Here is a 25,966-nt window from a genome sequence, read left to right as displayed (position 1 = left end):
AATTATTTGCTGTGCTGATTTACTCGTGTTTGGTTGTCTTAGATACGGACTGGAATATTTTAAAACAGATCTGTAACATTTGAAGATGTAAACGATGGTCAAGATGCTGCCTTACAGATGCCCTAAGCAGAAGCATTTTTTGAATAAACTAACTGTAACTGCTGCTGTTTTGGTGAAATGTATTCTTCCTTGGTCTTTAAGTGCTTTATCATGATGATCATAACACACAGTAATACAAGATGCCAACGACTTGGATAAAGTCTGCCTGGAGACAGGTCTGCTTCATTTTTTCTGGTATAGAACAGTAAAAATATCGTTTGTTTGTATTCCCTGGTCATGTTAGTATAATGTCTCATCTGCCTGTGTATGTCAATCACATGCAGCATTCTCTCATATTACTTTGTATTTTTTTTAAATAGAAGATGTGTACTGGACAGTCTGGTGGTTCATTTCCAGCTCTGAAATTAGTTTGGCATAAGGGAAGGGTTACTTTGAAGCACCAATCTACTTTTGTAAAAAGCCTGTACACAGCTCTTTGCACATCAAGTCCTACAATTCAAAGATCCATCTAGGAGGTAAAATGGTAGTGGTGAAAAAAAGTATTTTTCAGGAAAGAAATGTCAGTATTGTCAAGTTAGCTGTCTGGAAAATGGACAATCAACTTTCCTATACAAAGTTCTAGTCACAATGAGGAGAAGACAGTGGTTCACAAGTGGACATTCCCCCAACACACACACACACACAAAGTATAAGCTAATCCTTTCTCAAAAATAAGAACCAATCAATACCTGGTATGCCTTTCAGTTTGATGCTTCTGTAACAAACTGGAATTTGTCCCTCTGGCATGTCCTATTTAAGTCACAGGTCATATTTAGGTCCCTGGAATGGGTAGCCCTAGTCCTGTTTGATTTACTGATATTCAGCAAGTTCATTAGGTTTGGGTCTTGGATTGGTATGTAGGTCAGGCATAAATCTCCCCTAAGAAGTCTATACGACATGGACTACAGTGACACAGACATTAGTCGGTCTGTGTATGGCACAGCTGGAGCCCCTTGATCTTCTTTGTTAGAAACCTTTCAGGTCTCTCCAGTTGCTGCAGGTGCTTAATACGGTACATGCCAAACAGGGTGTTACATATGGGCCAGATTAGTGCCTAGTATAGACAGGTTATAACCTCTTTAGCTCTTGAGGCAATGTCTTTACTAATCAAGTGTGCTACATAGAAAGCCTTCCCTACTACAGTAGATACATGGTGGTTGAAGTTAAGGTTGCAGTCTCTTACCATTTCAAGCACACTTCAGTACTTTGGGTATTGTTGTTGATTTGATAGTATGAAGGGACATTGCTTGTGCCGTTCTTTGCATTCAGCTTGAGGCTGTGACTAACACACCAGTCGTTGGTCTGCATGAGACCCTCCTGGAGTATACAGACATCATTTGGGGATTTAATAATTGCACTTAGTTTAAAGTCGTCTGCAAACTTGGTCAGCCATAACCCCTTAGTTTTGACATGAACTTCTGAGAAGTAAACAGTAGGGGGCCCAGCACTGACCCATGTGGCACCCCACTGCTAACAGATCTGCTGTTTGATGTGGAGTCACCCATTTTGATAGTGTGTGTCCGGTTTGTGAGCCAGTTGGTAATCCACCTTACAACTAAGGGGTTTACATTCAGTTTGCTACATTTATCGGTAGTGCCTAAATATGGGATTGTGTTGAAAGCTTTTGTCAAGTTGAGGTATGTGTGCACAGATTTGCCCTCATCAATGGCCTTGGTCACATTTTCAAAGAAGTCCACTAGACTCGACAGGAAGGATTTGCCCTTGACGAAGCTGAATTGAGTATGATTCAGGGTTTGGAGGTCACCTATGTCTTTTATTTATGAAGTCCAAAATTATATGCTCCATGGCTTTACAGTTGAGGCTGGTCAGGCTTATGGGTCTGTAATTCCCTGGGTCTATTGCTAGGCCATCTTTGTGGAGGAGAATAACTGTTGCTGAACTCCATTCTGCAAGAACAAAGCCAGTAGTTAGGCTACAATTGAAAAGTGTACTTAATGGTGATGCTAGTTCATGTTTTAGCCTGGTTAGAAGACAGCCTGGGATGTCATCTGGTCTCACTGAGACTGTGTTTTTTTTGCCTTGAACAAGGCTTTGAGGAGTTGCTCTTTAGACAAGTAGGGTGGAGGAAGTTTGGAGAAAAGTTTCTGTTAAATTAGGAGGGATAAGGGAGGGAAAATTTCACCAAACCTATCTGCAAGCAGATCTGCTATCTCTGTGTGGTCAGTGTGTGTGATATAGTTGGTCACTAGTTCTGCATATGCTTAGGTCCTACCTTTTAGGCTACGTACATAGCTGTAAAAGACCTTATGATTATCCGTGGCTGTACTTGCTAAGTTTCTCTCAAAGGAGCTCTTAGAGGATTTAACAAGTTGTCTTATTTGCTTGCTGAGGCTGAAGAGGGTGTTTTTCCATTGTGAGGCCTTGCCTTTGTTTTCCTGGACAGCAACATTTTGTGTTTATTGTAAAGTTTGTTGATGGCGGATGTCCACCATGACAGCTTGTTTTTACTTGGGGCTCTAGCTTTGATTCTTTCTGGTACAGCAGAGTTTATACACTTATGCAAGTGACTGTACAGGGCTTTAGTGTAAGCTTCAGCGTAGTTACCACTTTCAGCTTGGGGTGGTACTTGGAGCGCATTTATATCTTCATCTAGGAAGGTACAGTTTTTGCTTTGGTGAAGCTTTTTAGTCTGATTTCACCCTTTGTGATTTCTGGTGTTAGTGCCAGCTCGAAGGTGACTGCTTTGTGGTCAGACTTAACTATTGAGTGTCCGATAGTAGCAGCAGTGCATCTGTTTGCACTTGATCTTAGGCCTTCTAAGCTGCCACTGTTCATTGGTCTAGATAGGGATAGGTTAAGATGTTTCATGTGGTAGGAAAAGGGGCATCCCCAATAAGGAAGGACAGTTTCTGGCTTCTATCTTGTAATCTGTGAAATCATTCTTTCTCTCTCTTTCACCTAGATGCGTGTCATCAACTAAATTAGCTTTCTCTGAAATACAGTTGCCTATTCAGGACAGGTTGGTGGGAGTGATATATTCAGCACTGTGCATCTTCATCCTGGCTATAAAGGGAATCCGATTCTCCTTCCTCTGGCTTATTTTCTGTCTTGTCTTCTTCTCTTTGTGCATTTTGTTTTGCTTATAGGCTCTTCTCTGCTTAAGATGCTGTGTTCTAGGTCATGTTTTGTTAGGTAAAGTACAGCTGTGTTAGCAGCCTACAATAAATGTAGATGCCTGAGTAGATTAACTGCTGCATTCCTCACTTTTGGGATTCCTGCCAGCAGATGCCCTCACTGGATGGCCTGACCCCTACCCCCAAAGGTCTTAGCAGTCACCCTCCAACCACTTTGCAAGAACATCAGTAGTACAAGAGGTGCATTGGGTAACATCCTCAGATCTTTTCTGCTGTGCAGTTTCTCGAGCCACATGTATAATACTGCCAGAGCATCATCTTGCCCATTTTTAGAAGCCAGTTAAGTACTCCATAAGGGATTTCCTTTTAATTTTTTAAAGCAGAAACTATTAATCCGGCAATTAAACTTTTATTAAGTGATGTAATGGCTTAATTTGTGGGAAAGCAAATTCCCCAGAAGGATTTTCATAATCTGTGCTTATTTTGTCATGGCACACTGAGCATTTCACCCAAAGAATGATTCAAAAGAAAAGACAGCCTCTTCAAAGTTCACAGTCAGAGTTCTGCATCGTCTTAATTTTTGCCTGACTGAATTATTTTATATATTTGCTGACTGAATTGTTTTATATATTTGCTGGCATTTTTTTTTTGTTTCTGATCTGTTCTGAAACTGGTTTCCCCCTATTCCTGTGGTGGTGTTAAAGTTTATAAAACTGGTTTAACAGCTTTTTTGTTATCAGACTGTTTCAAGGCTTGCTGATTAAAAAATAGCCCCCATTTGTAAATTCCTGTATACACTGTTAGAAACTCCTTGTGTTCTGACTGAAGAGTGCTCTCAAACAATCTGGAAATACATCACTGACAAGTATAATTCTTGGCACTTTCACTTTTCAGAGTTCTGCACTGTCTTAATTTTTGCCTGACTGAATTATTTTATATATTTGCTGGCATTGTCTTTTGTTGGTGGCTTTGCAGCTGCCTGCCCCTACTGTAAATTTGATCTGGAACACTCCTCCCAGTCTAGTGTTAATTCTACCTAATACAAAGAGGATATTTGTGAAGGCCAACCCACTTAGGTTCTTAACCTTGACTTATCTTCTGCTCCTCCTTCCTCCCCTTGCACTTTACTAATAAAAAAAAAACATCTCCTTGTGTTCTGAATGAGTGTGCTTCTCAGCTGATAAGTATATTTTTTGGCACTTAACTGTTCAGAACTGAATAAAACAATAACTGAACTTAGTTCAGAATATATTTCAAAAAATTGCAATTATTTAAACTGTATTTGCTTTAATACTGCTACACACTCAAGTGTGCTAGCTTGCACTGCACTTGAATTGTTTTTAGTGTTTTAGCTGCTTTCTGAAAAAAAAATTCTAAGCTTGTTTCCTGCCTTTCCTATAACTAGTCTAGTCCAGATACAGATTTGCTGTATTCAGGACTGTTGGTAAACTTCTGAGCCCCCTAAGCCTTTCTGTGTTGGAGGGAAGCCCTCTAGCTTATCAGTGGGAGTGGTAAGCACTAGGTAGCCTATCTACCACAAGAGGAGTGGTTTCTGGCCCAGAAATTGTAGTTTATTGGCCGTTTGAGCAGTTTTCCATCTCTTTCAGCTTTCTGGTTTAAAAGCCCGTGTTTGCGCTTGTTCCCCACCTTTCCTGTAACTAGTTTAGTCCAGGCATGGATTTGCTGTATCCAGGACTGTTTGTAAGCTTTTGAGTGGTACCAAAGTCTGCTCTTCAATTTTTCCCTTAGATCTGCTAGTTCTCTCCTCTCCTACACTTTTACTAGCTTATTAGTTTAACAATGTTCCAGACTTGTAGCAATTACTGTAGCACACAAAAGTGCCACCAACACTAAATGTTCTACAATGAAACAGCTCCAGTATTTATTAATGCCCACCCCCTCCAGGCATGTCTAAAGGTCAGTTCCCTGTGCTTTCTCCTATTAACCTGGTGAACCTGGGCATCCTGAGGCAATGTAGCAACTGCCTAATGTACACTGACAACCCTCTCCCTCTTACCTCCCAACACTCAGACCTGTGAGAGATGCACTTATCCAAATTGGAAGCCACGCACTCTCCAGCCAAGACCGGTACAGCTAGTCAAGAGGAGAAGCTGAACACTTGCACCGCACCACATGGAACACATAGCCCTCCAGAACACACACTAGCACTGCCTTCACATAAAAAGACAACCCACACACCCACTTTCGTGGAGGCTTTCAATAAAAAATCTACCCAAACAGCAGAGACCTGCAAGTCAAAAATGCACTCAACCACCACAACACTAATCACGAGACACATAACTCTCCTAAACAGTGTGCCACTCAACCACAGCCCCTAAGGCAAAACAGCATGCCAAACACACTAGTCATAGGTGACTTGATAGTGAGGCACACTGATGTCCCACTCACTAGTTTGAATAAGGAGAAAGAAACAGTTAGCTGCTATCTCTCCTCTGCTACTTTCCTAGACCTATCTAAAGCATTTGACATGGTCCCACACAAACAAACTTATCTCTGTCCTCAATAACCTATCCTCTCAATCAGTCACCAACTGGTTTCAGAGTTACCTGTCTGACCGCCAACATTCCGTTGTATGGCAGAATGACACATCTCCCCAACTACCTGTCTCCATAGGGGTTCCCCAAAGATCCATCCTTGGACCCCTACTCTTCTCTGTTTTCACCAATAATCTAGCCTCTGCCACCAAACATGGCACACTCATACAATACGCAGATGACTCAACCATCATCTGCTCAGCCCAGTCCCTACCCAAACTGCAAAAAGTCACGCAGGAAGCCTTTTCCTCTGTTGAAACTTGGTTATCCGATGCCCAATTAATACTCAACCCAAACAAAACTAAACTACTCATCTTCCAACCCACCAAACATACTCAAAACAACTCTCACTTTAACATCACAGAAAAAGACAACACCACTATATACCCAACTGAACACACCAAATTGCTAGGAGTGGAAATAGATAATAAACTAAAATTTGACATTCACATATCCATGACCATAAAAAAGTCCACAAAAAACTAGGAGTGTTATACAGAAATAAGCAACTTCTCACCAAAGCAGAAAAGATTTCAATAGCAAATTCCCACCTTATCTCCACCCTACTTTATGCCTCTCCAATATATACCAACCTAAGGCAATGCGATCTAAACAAGCTAGAGACCTGCTACAACAAAATCACCAAATTCGCCACAGGGGCATCCTACCGTAATCACCACTGTCTCTCACTTGCTGAACTGGGCTGGCTTGAACTACCTCACCTCCTTCAATGGTATCAACTCTCACTCACCCACAAACTAGTAAACCATCCACTAAATGTCCCATCCCTCCAGAATCTACTCCAACCCTATCGCACCACCAGACCACTAAGATCCAGCAACAAAAATCACTTGCAGATCACTAAAGCCAATAACTCTGCTGGTGAAGCACTATTCTCTTGCACCATAGCCAAATTATGGAACTCCCTCCCACCCACAATTACCTCGGTACCATCATGCACCCACTTCAAAACTTTACTAAAAGCGCACCTAAAAACATGCTGGCTATGCCCTTGCAACTCCCACTCTAAAATCACCCACCCCATCCAACCACTACCTTTCTTTCCACTCCACTAACTACCTTAATTATAGCAAGCTCAGATCCTCATAAGCCTAGTACTTGTTATACAGCAGGAACTTCTTATTGTAACATGTGTTAATGTCAGTTATGTACTTCACAGATAAAGATTCTAGTTGTCTATTGATGTTATGTTCATCTGTAAATATGTTGTAAGTAATTGCTATGTTATATTGTTAATCACTATGTAATCCAATGCAACTACTGTCTGTTTATTTTAACTGTGGAGCTTTTCTCCCCGGGCCTCTGCTGAAAATGGACTTACATCCAGTCGGACACTCCCGGTCAATAAATGTAAATAAATAAATAAATAAATCAGGTGCCAGGATCCACCACATAATGCATGCACTCAGGTCCCTCAACAAGTACAAATACGACTCTGTCATTGTACATGTGGGTGTGAATGGCCGGAGACGTACCTCCCTGGATTACATGAAAAAAGACATGGAGGAGCTCTCGGATTATGTAACCCAGGTGGGTATGACCCTAGCCCTGAGAAGCATCCTACAATCACCCAGAATGATACAACAGCTATTATTAATAGATATCTATGCTATATAACCTGATGATTCATACTTTTTGACCTGTGAAACTCTGAACTGTGTACTATGTGATTTGTAATTGTTTGACCTGTGTAGAACTGTCTAAAATGTATCTGGAGCTTTTCTCCCCAGGCCTCCGCTGAAAAAAGACCTGTGTCCAGTTGGACTTTCCCGGTAAACAAATGTAAAATAAAAATAAAATAAAAAAATAAATAAATAAACAGTACAAGCAGAAAATGATTGATTTCAACAACTGGCTAAGTTTCTGGTATCATTCTAAGGGGATCCAGTATCTGTCTGCCTGGGATGACATGACTGACAGACCTCGATGCTTTGCCAGACATGGCCTACATCTATCACCCCTGGGCTTCTGGATACAGGCCAAGGCTCTTGACACCCCTATAGTGCCTTTTTTAGGCGGGATTCCAAAGACCGAATTACCACCGTAACAGCTACAAACAAATGCAATCAGAGACTCATGCTGCTCAACGCTAGAAGTCTAAATCTCAAAATGCATTCACTTGAAGCACTCCTTAAAATGGAGAACATCAACATTTGTGCTGTAACAGAGACCTGGTTCAAGGCAGCAGAAAGCAACCATGCACTACCAGGCTATAACTCATTCCACACCTTTTGGCCCCAGAACTTGGACCGAAGCTCCAAAGGCGGTGGTGTTCCCATATTCATAAAGGATGTGCACACCTCCAGACTGGTAGCCCAACATAATGCATCTGAGATACTTCAGGTGCAGCTAACATTGGGTAAGACAGCCATTCAGGTCATAGCCTACTATAGGTTCCTAACCATGTCCCAAGACTTGCACTCCACGTTCCTAAGCACCCTGGAGAATATTAAGAGTCCAACCTAACACTCTCATACTGGGCGACTTCAACTACCCCTCCATTAACTGGGAAAACTACTCCTGTACCAATACACTTGCCCAATGCTTTCTGGAATTCATAAATTCCAATGCCCTGGACCAACTCATTCTTACCCCCATTAGAGGTAGAAACATCCTTGACCTGGTCATTACTAACATGGGTGACCATTGCTCTACACCAATAATCAACTCCTCCATGGTTAGATCCGACCACAAACTAATCACCTTGGAAATCCATATCCTTCCCATCTCCCCCTACAAAGGTATCCACCATGAAAAACTTCTCCAAAGCTAAATTTAGGCTCCTAAAAACAGAGGTGACTAACTTCACGGCACCCATGCAAATGGAGAACAGTTGCACTGTATGAACACGTACACAAATGCATGGATCTCGCCATACCCAATAGAACCAAGACCCTCTCCTCAAAAAAAAAAAAAAAAAAGGAAGCCAATCTAGTGGTCCCCTGCCATAAACAAACTCTATAACAGAAGGAGGAATCTGATGTGGAATAAGGTGAAGTCCCAAGACTGGAAAAACTCCCTTAACAGCCTCAACAAAAAGTTGAGATCTCTCATCAAATCCTGTAAAGCTAGCTATGAAAACAGAATTGCAGCAGATAGTAAAGATGACCATAAGGCCTTCTATAGTTATGCAAAAAATCTCCACGGCAATACCCAGATTTGCTCTGAACTACTGCATAATGCTACCTCCTATACCGAGCCAACAGATGTTGCCAAAATACTGGCCGACAGATTCAGTGCTAACTTTACCCCCCCCCCCCAAAAAGGACCAATCAACACAAGTAGACTGCCAGGCACCCAGTATTACTGCTGCACAGGTTAAAACACTGTCCAAGGCCAAGAATACAGCTTCTGTGGGACATGACAATATCCCTGGCTGTGTTCTACATGAACTACAGAGTGAACTGGCACCTCACCTGTGTGCCCTGTTCAATCACAGCCTCACCTCAGGCTTTGTCCATACCGAATGGTGTACTGTTACAGTCATCCTTCTCCACAAAGGAGGAGCAACTACAGACCCCGGGAATTATTGCCTCATTAGCCTGATGAGTCTGATATGCAAAGCTATGGAATGCATCTTCAAGGACCTAATAAACAAGGACATAGAGAATCTCCAAACTCTGGATCCTACACAGTGTGGTTTTGTGAAGGGTAGATCATGCCTGCTCAACTTGGTTGACTTATTTGAGTCAGTCACCAGAGCTGTGGATGAAGGCAAGGTGGTTCATACAGCCTTACCTTGATCTGGCCAAGGCTTTTGATACCATTCCCCACTCAGGAATCAGAAAAACTCACTAAGCTAGGCATCAACCCTTATATCACTAGGTGGGTTGCAAACTGGCTCACAGATAGAACCCACAGTATGAAAGTAGCTGATTCCAAGTCAGAATGCTGACCAGTCACGAGTGGAGTCCCACAGCGTTTGGTCCTGGGTCCTCTCCTGTTTGGTATCTACTTCTCTGAAGTCCAGGCCAACATGAAGGGACTCTGGCTGACAAAGTTTGCAGACGATTGCAAGTTGGGAGCTATTAAATCCCCAAGCGATGTTGACATCCTACAGAAAGGCCTCAATGAGACCACTGGACTGGTGTCAGAACCATGGCATTAAGCTCAATGCCAAATAATATGTTGTCATTCCCTTTGGGAAAAACCCAGTTCCCTTGAATTACTATACTGATGGTAGTCCACTGAACACAGAAGGCGTTATAAGAGATCTGGGAACACAGGTTGCCAGCAACATCTCTTTTGACCACCACGCTGCCACTGTGGTCAGAAAGTCCTTCTATGTGACACATCTCATTACTAAGGGTTTTGCATCCAGGAAGAAAGAGGTCATTGTCTCCCTCTACTCTTCCCTCATTAGGCCAAACATCGAGTACAATGCCCTATTTGGCATGTATCTCATTAGACACCTGCAACAACCGGAGAGGCCACAAAAGTACCTCACAAAGAGGATTCTAGGCCTTAAACACTTGTCCTAAATAGACAGACTCAAACATTTCCAACTATTCTCTGCCTCATATTGCCTACTTAGGGGCGATCTCTGCTTGACTTACCATGCCATGTCTGACCCAGCTCTGTTAGAAATGCTACATCTAAAGAAATCCCAATCCCTCTGCACCACACACTCCAAAGACCTCAACCTCATTACCACAATCAACAGAATATGCTGGAGGGACAGGTTCATAACCCAGAGATTGCCCATGCTATGGAATAGACTTCCCATACATGTCAAGCAGAGCACCTCACTGACCCACTTTAACAGAAATATTGATGAGTGGATGGGAAATAGAAAATTCACCCCAGGGATCACTCCACTGGCTCTACTCGACAGAAGCACTAGGAACTAAGGTCAGGTGGCAAGATGCCAGAGTAATCCTATGGGCTAGGCTTGTAAAGGCTCCAGGGGGGGCCCTGGTACACACCTATGAACGTATAACAACCGTGAAAGCAAAAATAAAAATAAAAAAGTTTGCCCAAGGATATCTCCTTGAAACTGAACAGTATGGGTTTTGGCCACTTATGTAATGATTACAATAGTAAATGTGCACATTCTTCCAAAATGGCCAGCACCCTGACCTCTCTGTCATTAGTGGGTGCTGATACTAGTGCCCCCCCCATGACCACCATTTAAAAATACTCTCTCATATGAGACTATTTCCCTGAAGTAATCTTTCTCTGTCAGGGACCCTGATCCAATGGTATCCTTACTATCCATGTCATAAACAATGGGAAGTGCATTTGGTGCATAAAGGATAGGTGCTAAGGTTCAGCTTCAGAAGTATTTACTAAAACAAGGCCCTTCTTTTCAGTGGATGGAACTACACATGACCTGTTATGTTTGGGAATTTGGGCCAGGGGGCGTAACTAAATTGGTACCAGGCTGCCACATTCTTCAAACTTTCTAAGTTGAAAAATGAAGGTGCTGGGACAGCTGCTTGCTAGACATAAGAGTAACTGAACATTGACCTATTACAGCTCTGGATGGAGTTCTTTGGAAGGCTGAAAACTGTAGGAGCTCCACCTTGTACCTGAAAATAATCAATCACAACAGCAGGAATACCTAGTGAATACAAAGGACCTGTGGAATCACTGCTTTCTTTTGCCACACTGGCATCCCCTCCTATAGATACTAAACCACAACAGCAGTAATACCTAGTGAATACACAGTACCCTGAGAATCATAGCTCTCAACCCCTTAGAGCAAGAAATATGGACAAAGCTATAAATAATGGAGGGACAAAGGCCCAAAAATAGGGCCATTTTTTAAATATTGCTCTTACAAACTTAGATAGGAAAATCCAGGGTCTCAAACACCTATCCTATAGAGATAGGCTAAAAGCCCTGTCCCTCATCTCAGTCTCATACAGACTGCTCAGAGGTGACCTGTGTCTGGCATACAAGGCCATTTCAGACCCATCCTTGATGGAGTTGCTGCATATCCATAAGATAAACTGCACTCATGCAACCCACAAGCAAGGCCTTAACCTGGTCTGTGACGTTAAAAGAACTTGTTGGCAGGATAGATTTGTGTCCCAAAGACTCCCAGTCTGTGGAACAGACTCCCTCTCTATATCAATCAGAGTACCTCTCTAGCCCTCTAAGAGGAACCTGGATGACTGGATGGGAAACAAAAAATATACCCCTGGGATCCCACCCATGTCCCTGCTGGACAGGGAACACAGGTGCTGACTTTGAGGGAACATGGGCGAAACTCTTAGCTAGGCTTAAAACGGCCTTCGGGCCAATAGCCTAGTATCATCCTATGAATCTATGAATGACATGTTTTGCATTACAATGAATCTGCTGAATGGTATGAAGTCTGAATCTCACGGCTGTCATTTTCTGAATTCAGTACTCAGATTCGGCAATGATTTGCCAAAACCCACATTTTTATGAGTAAAAGGCCAAATATATGAGGCAAAAATCTGGACATTCTGTGAAAATCTGGACAGTTGAGTGTTATGCTGGGAATCACTGCTTCCTTTTGCCACAGTAGCAGCCCTTTCCTGCATATACCCAGGAAATGGAGTCTAGCTGTGGCTCATTTACAGCTTATGGACACCATTTTTTCTGTGAAGCTGGATTCCAAATATTTGCTTCTAAAGGAGCAATTATCCTCAGGCCTCTGCAGGGCTAGTTAGGTCTCCCACAACCTCTCTGCTTGTAGAATCCTTCACAATCATTTTTTAGTAGCTTTTTTTCCTAAAAACTGTGCTTTTCTATCAGGGACTTTTTTCTTTTACCTATTTTAGTGAAAGTTCTTCTGCTGGGGTATCTGACTGGCACTGCAAGAATTTCTTGTGGACCAGGAAGGTCTCAGACATGATGAAGCAGAATTATGTTAAAAAATTTAAAGTACAAAAAACAGGGGACATATGAAGGCTTTATCAGATTCAGAACAGGCACCGAAGATGGCAATATTTTGAGGAAATTTGTCTTCCACAGGCATATTTATTGTTATTTTCTTGTGGCATCATGGGCATTAGAAAATATTACATTTCAAAGTAATAAACAAGAAACAAGAGTAATCACACTAAAAATAGCAGTATTTCCTAGTAAGAAATCTGAAAAATATATCAAGCTGAGCGACTTACTGTTCTGTAGAAATCGAACAGATTGAAAAGATGCACCAACAATATGCTTCTTGCAACCAAGAACAGAACCAAAGATGACCTGTCCTGCTCAGCACTATCAGTCATCAAACACCGATGTCCACAGCACTAGGGTAAACCATCACTGTGCTGGGGGTCTGGCACATCTGAAGTTTGTTCAGAAGGGTCTATGTCCACCCGCTGCTAATTCCCACATAAAAGTAACATACTTCAGAAGTGATACAACAAATATCACCAATGACAGCCAAACCCTTCAATATCTCTGTAGCACCCCATGGCATACTGTGCAACTGCCTGAAGACCAGGTGTAGCCTTTTGGGAGTGGTTTTCCCTTGATTTGCCTCACTTTAGCATACATGACCCACAGTAAAATTAGGAATACATTCTTTAGGTCCTATTCCTCTGATCCTTATGAGGTTTGTATTGATTACAGAATGATCTGTATGCTGTCTCTGCATGAGGTTATACAAAACCAAGCAAGATATTATCCCAGCTATACTGACTATACTCCGCTATAGTTCTCAACTGACATAACCTTGTTATATGTGATTATTATACTGGTTGCTTTATTCCTTTTAGATCTGTCACTGCAGTATTTTTAATTCTGTTGATTGGATTTTTTTTTTTTTTTTTTACAGTATATTACATGATTCCGCAGAACAGAGAGAGCTTATAAACACCTCAACTGACTGCCAGTTTTCCATGTACTCTTCACTGCTTCTGTATTAGTAATAACTAGCTGTAAGTTAAATCCTTGACAATCTCTGTAGTGCATGGAGCGACAACAATTATGTTCCACATTCAGAAAAAACAACTTGAAAATTGAACTATTACACTTATTTTAGGTATTGGATGCTTAAGTTTTGTTAAAGACCTTTCAGTGCTAGAGCATAACAAAACCCAGCATCAGCCAACAAAGAATAGCATGAAAATCTGTAACAGTCTTAAAAGCTGCAATACACTGCTGTTACAAAACCTTTCAGCATGAAGTTCCTAACAGCTTTTAAAGCTATTCATTCATCAGGGTAACACTAGGCAGAAGCTGTGTAGCAGCTCAAAATATTTTATGTATTTCAAAAACATTTTATGGCCCTAGTCTTTTTGTTTTGCAACTAGTAGTACATCAGAGTAATTAAAGCTCCATGTACTATAAAGAATTATGATTGTATCTCTCTGATTATAACTAATTAAGTGTTCCTGATACGGACATCAATAGTCACCTCTTGAGCTTTGCTCCACACACAAAGTGAACTCCTTGACATCAATGTCTTGAACACAACTTGTTTATGATCAGACACACTATAAACCTGTATAAGGTGAGCTTCAGTTCAACAGCACTGTTTATATATGACCTAGCAACATAAACATTTAATGGCTACAAAATGCAGTCTTTAAGGAAAATTAGCATGTCTGCAAATACCTAGGAGAGGTCTATCCCCCCAAAAATAAGAAAATGGTTACATACCAGGTTGTCTTCACAGAGGCCTCGGAACTGTTGGAATTTTTGGGACATTAGTAACTGGGCACTTCCTACTGCACTGCGGATCTTTCCTAAGACTAACAAAAACCAAGAAAAAAAATTAATTACCATGCACCAACTGGAATAGTAGTAGTACAGCCCTTTTCAGAAGCTTGGAATGTGAAAATATCTGTTATGCTTTTTCTGTGTAGTCTAACCTGCTCCATGTGCTACATGTACAAAAACAGTAACCTTTAAGTTTCATTTAGATTTGCTAACAAAAAAGTTAAATTGTTAGATTGGTATTTACAGTGATGGATTTAATTTCCATTTCTCCAAACTATTTAGCCAGTACTAATTTAGTTTACACCTATCCCACACTTTCTTGGATTTTGGTACTTATTTATTCCCCAACATATATTGAAGAAGGATGTCCTCATGCTAAATCCACACCTTATGTGGGGAAAAATACTTTTCACATTACCTCCAAACTTTTCTGCTCTGCACTATTTCTACAGCTATGTCCCTACTTACTAAATGATCTTCTAAAACATGATACATATTGTCTGAATGAACTTTGTTGATTACCTTAAGATACCTGAAATTCTACTGCATCTGACCTCCATCTCAAGAGTGATTATATTAAGTTTACGCTTTCTACACTGGTCTTCCTGCAGCATTTTTCTGCTGTCTGCATGCCTGGGGAGATGGAGTCTTCTGAACTGCAAACAGACTCCAAGTGACTGTCATTTTTTTTTCTCCCAGTGGAACAATTTTCCTTTTATCTACTTCAGATGGCTCTCTACATCATAAAATCCTGTATGCCATTGTCAGTACTGGAATCCCAGTACCCAATTTCTCAGCAAAAGGCTTAATTAACAGTGATACGGTTCAGCTTGTACTGCACAGAACACTAGCTGAAACTGTTCTGCACATTGCAGCATCCTGTCCATCCTCTTCAACATGTACCCTTACCCTCTTGTCAGAGACTTGCCATTTGCAAAGATGGAAACAGACTTATTAACTTTATCAGCATGCAGTTTGTAAGTGAAACTTTCCACAAGGTTAGGAAAGTACATTTGTGGGAGGGTACTCGCCATAAATAACATCTGTGTTAGGAACTTGGTGAAATAATAGTCATCACAGTAGGATCACTGCTGCAGTCCTAACTGCATGAATCTCTACTGCAGGCAGAGGTCCAACTTCTAGCCAGACTTTTAGAGCTGTGCATCTCTGGCAGTTGGCATAGAAGGTTAAGCTGCAGTTCTTGTGGTTCAGGGTTTGATTCCCTTAGCCCTCATTTGCCTACTGTGTGACCTTGAGTAAATCACTTAATCAGACATTGCTCCCAGGTAGCCCCTAAAAAGGGAGTGTGTGTCCAGTGAGGCTACTTGGTTAAAAAATGGGTCATCTTCTTTCAGCTGTTCCCGTTAGGGGTCACCACAGTGGATCATCTGTTTCCATTTCTTTCTGTCCTCTTCATCTTGCTCTGTCACACCAACCACCTGCATGTCCTCTCTCATCACCATCCATAAACCTTATCTTAGGCCTTCCTCTTTTCCTGTTACCTGGTAGTTTCATCCTTAGCATCTTTTTCCCAATATACTCAGCATCCCTCCTCAGCACATGTCCACATCAATGTAATCTTGCCTCTCTGGCTTTGTCTCCAAACCTTCCAACCTGGGCTGACCCTCTAATATACTTATTCCTAATCCTGTCCACCCTCATCACACCCAGTGCAAATATTAACATCTTTAACTCAGACACATCCAGCTTTAACTCCTGCCTTTTTGTCAATGCCACTGTGTCCAACCCATATAATATAGCTGGTCTCACTACCATCTTGTAGACCTTCCCTTTCACTCTTACTGGTACTCGTGTGTCACAGATCACTCCTGACACTCTTCTCCACCCACTTCATCCTGCCTGTACTCTCTTCTTCACCGCTCTTCCACACTCACCATTACTCTGAACTACTGATCCCAAGTATTTAAACTCATCCACCTTTGCCACCTCTACGCCTTGCATCCTCACCATTCCTCTATCCTCCCTCTCATTCACACACATATATTCTGTCTTAGTCCTGCTGACCTTCATTCCTCTTCTCTCTAGAGCATATCTCCATCTCTCCAGGGTCTCCTCCACCTGTTCCCTACTCTCACTATAGATCACAATGTCATCTGCAAACATCATAGTCCACGGGGACTCCTGTCTGATTTCGTCTGTCAACCTGTCCATCACCATTGCAAATAAAAAAGGACTCAGAGCTGATCCTTGATGTAATCCCACCTCCACCTTAAACACATCCGTCAATCCCACCGCAGACCTCACCGCTGTCACACTACCCTCATACATATCCTGTACCACTCTTACATACTTCTCTGACACTCCCGACTTCCTCATACAGTACCACAACTCCTCTCTAGGCACCCTGTCATATGCTTTTTCTAAGTCTACAAAAACACAATGCAACTCCTTCTGACCTTCTCTGTACTTCTCCATCAACAATCCCAAAGCAAACATCGCATCTGCAGTGCTCTTTCCCAGCATAAAACCATACTGCTGATCACTAATCATCACGTCCCTTCTTAACCTAGCTTCCACTACTCTTTCCCATAACTTCATGCTGTGACTGATCAATTTAATCCCACTGTAGTTACTACAGCTCTGCACATCACCCTTATTCTTAAAAATCGGTACCAAAACACTTTCTCCATTCCTCAGGCATCCTCTCACTTTCCAAGATTTCATTAAACAATCTGGTTAAAATCTACACTGCCATTTCACCTAAACACTTCCATGCTTCAACAGGTATGTCATCTGGACCAACAGCCTTTCCATTCTTCATCCTCTTCATAGCTATCCTTACTTCTTCCTTGCTAATCCACTGCACTTCATGATTCACTATCCCCACATCATCCAACCTTTTCCCACTCTCATTCTCTTCATTCGTCAACCCCTCAAAGTACTCTTTCCATCTGCTCAACACACTCTCCTCGCTTGTGAGTATGTTTCCCTCATTATCCTTTATCACCTTTACCTGCTGCACATCTTTCCTAGCTCGGTCCCACTGTCTAGCCAATCGGTACAGGTCTTTTTCTCCCTCCTTAGTGTCCAACCTTTCATACAACTCTTCATATGCCTTATCCTTAGCATTCGCCACCTCTCTCTTTGCCATTCACCTCATCTCCTTATACTTCTGTCTGCTTTCTTCATCTCTCTGACAATCCCACTTCTTTGCCAACCTCTTTCTCTGTATACTCTCCTGTACTTCCTCATTCCACCACCATGTCTCCGTGTCGTCCTTCCTCTGTCCAGATGTCATACCAAGCACCTTTCTAGCTGTCTCCCTTACTAGCTCTGCTGTAGTTACCCAGCTATTTAGTAACTCTTCACTGCCACCTAGTGCCTGTCTTAACTCTTCCCTGAACTCCACCTCACAATTACCCTTTTTCAATTTCCACCATTTGATCCTTGGTGCTACCCCTCACACTCCTCCTCTTCTTCTTGATCACCAATGTCATCCTACAAACCACCATGCTATGCTGCCTAACTACACTTTCCCCGGTCACCACTTTACAATCTCCAATCTCCTTCAAACTGGCCCTCCTACATAAGATATAATCCACCTGTGTGCATCTTCCTCCACTCTTGTATGTCACCCTATGTTCCTCCCTCTTGTTAAAATACTTATTCACCACAGCCTTGTCCATCCTTTTCGCAAAATCCACTACCATCTGACCTTCTGCATTCCTTTGCTTAACACCATACCTACCCATCATTTCCTCATCCCCTCTGTTCCCTTCACCAACATGCCAACTGAAATCTGCTCCAATCACCACTCTCTCACCCTTGGGTACAGTCATCACCACTTCATCCAACTCGTTCCCAAATTTTTCTTCGTCATCCATCACACACCCAACTTGTGGAGCATATGCACTAACAACATTCATCATTTCACCATCAACTTCCAGCTTCATAAACATCACTCTATCCGACACTCTTTTCACCTCCAAAACACTCTCAGCATACTGTTCCTTCAGGATAACTCCTATGCCATTTCTCCTCCCATCCACATCATGATAAAACAATTTGAACCCACCTCCGATACACCTTGCCTTACTCCCCTTCCATCTGGTCTCTTGCACACACAATGTACCAGCCTTCCTTCTGTCCATCATATCGGCTAGCTCTCTCCCTATACCAGTCATACTGCCAACATTCAAAGTTCCGACCCTCACTACCATAGTCCTAGCCTTTCTCCTCTCTTCCTGCCTTCGGCCATGCCTTCTACCTCTTCTCCTCCTTCGGCCAACAGTAGCCCAATTTCCGCCAGCACCCTGTTGGCTAACAGTACTGGTGGTGGTCAAATGGGTAATAATTATTTATTATTATTGTCATATTATCATCTCCTCCTCTCGGATCGTGTTCACAATCACAGGTATGCCATCACTTTCCAAGTATAAAGGTGACATAGGCCAGTTCTTTCCGTTACTGATGACACTAGAAATAGCAAGCCCTGGAGACTGCCCCTTGGTCTTAGGATGGACAGTGCCTGAAGGTGCTCCATATGACCTGTCCTCTAAAATCAGTCAGGAAAACTCAAACCCATTACTTCCAGACAAGTCTGGACAAACAGCAGGCTGAGCCCATACACTATGAAGCAGGTGCAGAAAGGTTAAATGGGGCTAGTAATTAGGTGCCCACCCCAGCCTTTGAATGTCCTGTATAGAAAAGAAAAACACTAATAGTGATCCTACTCAAACATATAATATTATGATAAGTTTGAAACATAAGTACTATGCTCTTAATATGGATCACTGCTGCACTTAGGATTTTAGGGAAGATTCCCAAAGCATGTCCTGTGTGGCAGGTTAGCAAATTCTTAGGAAGACTGCAGGAGCCCCTATAGATAGCAGAGGCAATTCTATCCCTAAGATCTAGCCAGAATGTCCAACCTGCAAGTTCTGAAAAGAAAAGCAGAGTGAACCAACTTGTGTGTACTCACCCCACTGAAAAAGGGAGTAGTGTCTGTTGTGCTCTGGTATGGTGTGATCTAACTTGTACCTGTAAGAATCTTTCTTACATATCCTCAAATGCAGGACACCCTCGGTGAATTGTTTAAGTGGAGGCAAGTATGTTTGGGTAGAGTTCTAATGGAAGGCAGGTTGAAATGTCTGAAAAATGTACTTTCAGTGAGGCACATGATAGTCCTATGTTAAAAATTTCAAACAAGTACTGTACAACCTGCGTCACACAGGAGAAAAGGCTTCAACTTTTGCACAGCCATTAGCAAATAATGTGATACGAATCCCACCTGCCACAAATTAGTGTTAGGCGTAAGGGTCACAGATCTTAAATCTACACCAACTCCACCTAATAAGCAAGGGGTAAAGGGCAAGAGATTATTGAAAATGCACACTAGTACTTTGAGTTGTGATTGGCATTAGCCACACTCCAAGCTTTTCACCATCAGCTACAGAACAGCCTCCCCAGAATTTCACCAACCTCAGCCCGGCACCTTCTACTGTAATCTTATCAACAGTAACGGACATGTAACCAAATTATTTTCTCAAACATATAGTCACAACATTTCCAAGGAGGGACTACTGCTCAGAGAAAGCACCCCTTTCCTGTATTCAAGGCACACAATACTACCAAGCAGATAACCAATCTGATCATATTTCTGTTACTGAATAGACCTTCAATGAGCCAATCAACATTACATTTAACAGCAGATAGATAAGCAGTCTCATTCATAAAGAGTGGATACCCTCCACTAATAAATCAAGACATCTGCCACAAGCGCTTATGAATGAACATACTTTACTTTTACAAATATCTGATCATATATAGAAGACTCCAGTGTCATACAGGGAAAACAAAATGTTTCGTATGGACAGATTGATTACAAAAAATTAACTGCACCTGTTGCTATTTTCAAGATCTTACTGTAGCTGACTTGAATAAGTCCAACAGGTCTACGATCCATAAATCTTTGGTTTAATTTCTTCCACAAGCTAGAATTTCCCCAAGATTAAGTAGCAGTCACAAGAAACAGAAAAAGGACAACAGTTTTGCTTTAGGACATTCTATGGAGGTTAGACAGAATGCCTTTCCTTTCAAAGCAGCTGTTATAATGCATAGATTCTTCTATTCCATGGTAAGGTAATTCAACTTTTCAAGGAAAGCAGTTGTATGACAACAGTAAATAAATGGAATTAATTAATACACGATGGATTACCATTAACAGAAAAAAGTTATACATCATATGCATCTAATGAAATACAACTGCATACATTTTTAAATTCCAGAAAACAATCATCTGACAGAGCCACAGAATCTTCCATAGCTTTGGGGTCTTTGTTCCATCTCTGGCATGACACAGATAGAGATATATATGAGAGAGAGAGAGAGAGAGAGAGAGAGTATGTGTGTCTAGGTACGATTTCATAGTACTCTGCCCTCCTAGCTTCCTTCATGATCACAGAAAACACAAACAACTGGGCCAAGTGGCCATTAGTCATTGCCAGTACCCAACTGTAGACCTCATCTTCTTTTTCAAGGAGGTACTCCAGCTATTCCAGGAGTAAATTTGTGGATCCACATCCAGTTGGCTAACCCCTTTTTAATATAGTGTGTGTCAAATTACTTAATAATTTGCAGTGGAAGTTTGTCCCTGAGAAGGTGTAAGCATTGCATGATGAAACTGTCTCTCTTCTGTGTTTTATTTGATGAAATTTGATGAAAGTGGCTTGGATCCCTGATTCTATTGTTACTCAGACTGATTAATGGAGATACAAGACGTACCGGACTTCTGAATCCCTAATGGTTCAAAAAGGCATGACACAGATGGAACAGTGCTTCCAACCTCTGCTGGTAGCTCTAATCTTTTAAGCCTCTGATCATTTTAGTTAGGATACTATGGGGTCTTTCCAGTTGCTTGACATGCCTAGTGAGATGCATCTTAAAAGGGGCACTACATTTAACCATATGCATGATCAATGAAGAATGACAAGAGGCAAGACTTGCTTGGATTTAAGTGATATACCTTTTGAAATCAGTGCATAAAATAAAACGATTTCTTAACCATTATTACAACATGACAATCAAAGCGATCAAAGGTTACAAGAATAATCTAGACATGTTCCAAGGTCTCTCACAACACTTTCATTTTGAAGTGAGGTGTTGTCTATATTATAAGATGAATGAAGGGATTGTTTACCATATATGATATTGCTCAGAAAATGGGCTAATAATAAAAAGTGTACCATTTGTTACCATATGAGTTCTAGTTTCAGCTTCTGCATATCAGCCAGGGGTGGGGGGATGCTTGAGGATGACACTAAGTTTCCATAGTCATAGATGACCTTTAGCACATTTCCTGTAAAATGGTGTCTTAAAGGGACAATGCCATACCTTCCAAGCAGTTAATCCAAGAGTGGACAAATCCGGGTGTACCAAGGACCCCTTTGGCTAAATCAAGACATTCACATGCTGAGGAAGTTGAAATGCTTCTGCTGTCTTGTTTAACAGGAGGGAGAACTAGTGCTGCCTTAGACGACAGTGCAGTCAGGATAATTTTTGACCTCCCTTCCAAGATTTTGTGTACAAGTCACAGCAGCAAGGTGAGGGAAATGGAATGCATACAGGAACATACCTGACCACCCGATACAGAAAGTGTCAACTACTCCAGTCCTATTGTGTATTGCTCTGCATAATTTCTTCAACTGTCTCTTGTTCAGAGAAACAAAAAGTTCCATCTTTGGTACATTCCATTTCTGAATAACAGATTCAAAAAGATGCCCCTGTTTAACATTCATTTGTGGGGATTTGCATTAGTGTTGAGCCGATCTAGCAGAGAATCCCCTTGAGGTGGTATCTCATTACAGCCACTGGTGCCTCCAGGTGTTTCTGCACTTGCATTGTACTGATGCCTTTAGGTGACAAGCATAGCTTTTTCATATTTGCATTAATTCCAAAATAATGTTTCATGCAAAGCATTCAAAGATGTCATCTTAAAGCTTACACAATGGCAAAACACAACTATACTGACATTTGACCTCTTTCTAGTGCAGGTAAAGAGATACTAATTATTCATTTATTTACTTATATTGTTATGTAATTTTTTCTAACTATCTCAGCAAAAAGTTATCAGACAGAACTGCTTAATCTCGTATGAAAGCTCTCCGGTGGGTGAACAAAATGCTGCTGACAGTATGCGAGTAACTTGAGTGGTTTCTGAGATATTGTAAGTTGTTTACAAAATATTACAAACTTACCATTTTTACTGTAACTTATCAAATCCAATTTAAGGCCAGAAACCTAAAGAATTATAAAAAAATCATAAAAAATAGCTTGTAATGAAAGATTTGCCATTTATACTTCTTTAGTAAACCCCTATGGTTACAGATATATTTCTTCTAAGTATGATGACTGATTCCATTAAAAAGCTTAGGATTTGCTAATTAGATGTTTGCAGTGCAAATTTTCAGAGGTTTATTGGAGAGAATGAGATAAGAATCCCAGAGGGTGATTTGCAACTCCAAATTCACTTCCCGAGCTTGCATCACCAGCTTGCACAGAGAGATAGGAAAAGTACAGTTGTGTACACTTACCATAAATGTTGATGTTCGAGTGTATTCAATGTTGCAGTCATTACATTTGGGTAATCCTGCTGGCAGGTTGCCCTCAGTCAGCCTGGTTAACAAAGTCTTGGGACCTGCATCGGTTGCGGTCCCTTCGTCCATGACGTCAGGTCGTCAGGGGTATAAAACATGCAGCCAACGCCATTACATCAGTTTTTCTTGCCCCAGATGTCAGGTGCCCCCCAAATGGGGAGCAAATAAAATAAAAAAAAAACACCAAAAAATATATACCTCCAGTCCCAAAAGCAAATACACCAAAAGGGCTATTAAGCATAGTGAAAGAAAGTAGAGGTATAGCCAGAGAAAATTAGGGGGCTGGAGGGAGGGTAACCAGGACTGCAACAGTGAATACACTCGAACATCTACATTTATGGTAAGTGTACGCAACTGTACTATGTTCTTCGTGTTTCACTGTTGCAGTCATTACATTTGGGTAGATTCCCAAAGCTATGGTTGGGTGGAGGGAATTATTTTCTGTAGTCCCAGACCTGCGTTTTAGTTCCTCACACTTCACCCTACTGTCTACTACTACTGTTTTTCTAGGTTCTCTCATCACTGTTTTCACCTACTACTGCCTTGTCCAACTTACCTTCTGTAGCCAGTACTGCTGATTGTTTCTTCTCCAGCTGCTTCTTACCTGTCCTCCTTTGAAGCACTTGCCACCTCCTCACCTCTCTACTGCCTTTTTCTTTCTCTCTGTCCCTTGGTCTCAAGCTGTTTGTAACCCTTGCCTCTTCTACCTCACTTGCATTCTATTCCATTTTCCATATCTTGCATGATGTCAAATAGTCCTTCCTGATAGTGTGCATCTGTCTCTGGCCCCTCCTACCTCTACCTGCTCTTCCCCCTACTCTCCTCCCCTCTCCACCTTTATCCTCCTCTTACTCCCATAAATACCCTGGGTTTTTGAGGCCGCCATCTTTAGAAATCAAGAAAAGCCCTGGCTGCCGTCTGCTCCCCTCACAGCGTCTTTCTTGCCTGTGTTATCCTGCTCTTCTTGTGCTTCCAGCACAAGTCTCTAGGAACCTAAGGACCCTCTCCAAATACGAGCGGGTTCACCTCACAGCCTTAAATTCCCTTCACTCTCTCTCTCTCTCAAGGAAACAAGATAAGTATGTTTGCTGTCTAATTCCTGTCAGTTATACTCTCTACCTGTGTACCATTGCTATAGGTGCCTAAGCACGCTCTGAGCCAGGACAGCCAGAAGCCTCTACCCCCCCATCTCTATAGTACCTTATCATTTACTCCCCCTTTATCTTCCTCAAGGAACTCCCTCTCACTCTTCCCCAGATTTTAATACAGCTAACTCCCTTGAATATCTACCTGCAATACAGACCTGTCCACTAGGTGGCACCCTTTTCCTTGTCTCATCTCATGCTTTTCCTCTAGTTTCCTTTACTAATTACCTTATTTTCTGTAGTCCCAGACCTGTGTTTTAGTTCCTCACACTTCACCCTACTTTTCTACTACTACTGTTTCTAGGTTCTCTCATCACTGTTTTCACCTACTACTGCCTTGTCCAACTTACCTTCTGTAGCTAGTACTGCTGATGGTTTCTTGTCCAGCTGCTTCTTACCTGTGTCAACCCGCTCCATTTGCCCTACTGGCTCACTCCACTCCTCTCCCTACCCCCAATTCCCACCCACCCCCAGGGGTCCTACTCTTATACTTACTAGCCACACCCCTACCTCCTCCCACAACTCTGAGTAAGCTTTTCTATTGCCTATTTCCACTCCAACCTTCTACAACCACTCCCCTTACCTTTCTTACCACACCCTTCCCCTCATCTACACCTATTATATTTCCTTACCTTCAATAACAACTAACATCTTATCCATTCTAATGGATAAATTAAATACCACTACTCTGTTTCGGCGACTTCTCATACTCTTACTGCTTCCACCTTTCATTTATGCATATATACTCTCCTCCTATGTACACCCATTAGGTCCATATTTTCATCACCCTAATAAAATAACCACCTCTCCTCCTCTACCCATCCTATTCAACCATGCTAACATAACAACAACTCCCAGCTACCTACCAGCAAAATATCATAGAATAGTCCACATCAGATATATTAATCTCAATCCCAGGAGATCTCTACTCTTAAATAGCAGACTCCCATATACAATCTATCTCAGACAACTCCAAACATTAAAAGATGGAGACATTCACTCAAACCCAGGCCCAACAGTAATTCCAATCTCTCTCCCCAACCAATCAACTAATTATCCCATTACTAAACCATCTAATTCACTCTTTGTAGCTCATCTTAATATTCGTAGCATTAACAACAAAATTACTCAACTCCATGCTCTTTTAGAAGTCTACTCCTTAATTAGCCCATTACTAAACCATCTAATTCACTCTTTGTAGCTCATCTTAATATTCGTAGCAGTAACAACAAAATTACTCAACTCCATGCTCTTTTAGAAGTCTACTCCTTTGACATTCTTTGCCTAACAGAAACTTGGCTAAAACCTGTAACAAAAGACAACAAAACCATCCCACTAGGATATAATATCCTGAGACTTGACCGTGCAACCAAAAAGGGTGGGGGAGTTGCGATTCTTTTTAAATCTAGCTTACAGTTAACCACTTATGACATTAAACAACCGTTTAGTACCAATGCTGAAATTCTTATATCTAAACTACAACTTAACAATGCTAAAGTCATCTATATTATTTGTATCTATGTACCCCCCGGTAACAATACCACCATAGAAAATATCCTTTGCTGGTTATCTCAACACCTGCCCCAAGAAACTATAATCCTTGGTGATATAAACATTGATTGGAACTGCTGTAGCAGCAGCCACCCGACCACCAACATCAACCTATATGGTTTTGATCAAACCATTACATCCCCCACCAGGATAGACAAACACAACAAGAAAGAAAGCACATTAGACTGGATTCTGTTAAACAACCATCCCCAATTATATGAATCTGGAACCCTTCCTGATGACAT

At 41.6% G+C, this 25,966-nt stretch overlaps 1 protein-coding gene across 1 annotated transcript in view; it reads right to left on the bottom strand.

Annotated features, from left to right (window-relative positions):
• DLGAP4 (DLG associated protein 4) overlaps positions 1-25,966 on the bottom strand; it is a 1,245,417-nt gene that overhangs the window by 115,333 nt on the left and 1,104,118 nt on the right. The window contains exon 10 of the mRNA XM_044090114.1: positions 14,351-14,442. Coding sequence (XP_043946049.1) covers positions 14,351-14,442 — 92 coding nt within the window. The remainder of the gene's footprint in view (positions 1-14,350; positions 14,443-25,966) is intronic.

The sequence above is a fragment of the Protopterus annectens genome, chromosome 12.part0 (genome assembly GCF_019279795.1).
Source record: "Protopterus annectens isolate FY-2018-M chromosome 12.part0, PAN1.0, whole genome shotgun sequence".
NCBI classification, from domain to species: Eukaryota; Metazoa; Chordata; order Ceratodontiformes; family Protopteridae; genus Protopterus; species Protopterus annectens.
The sequence above is the reverse complement of the archived record's forward strand: the minus strand, read 5'-3'. Positions and strand labels throughout refer to the sequence as shown.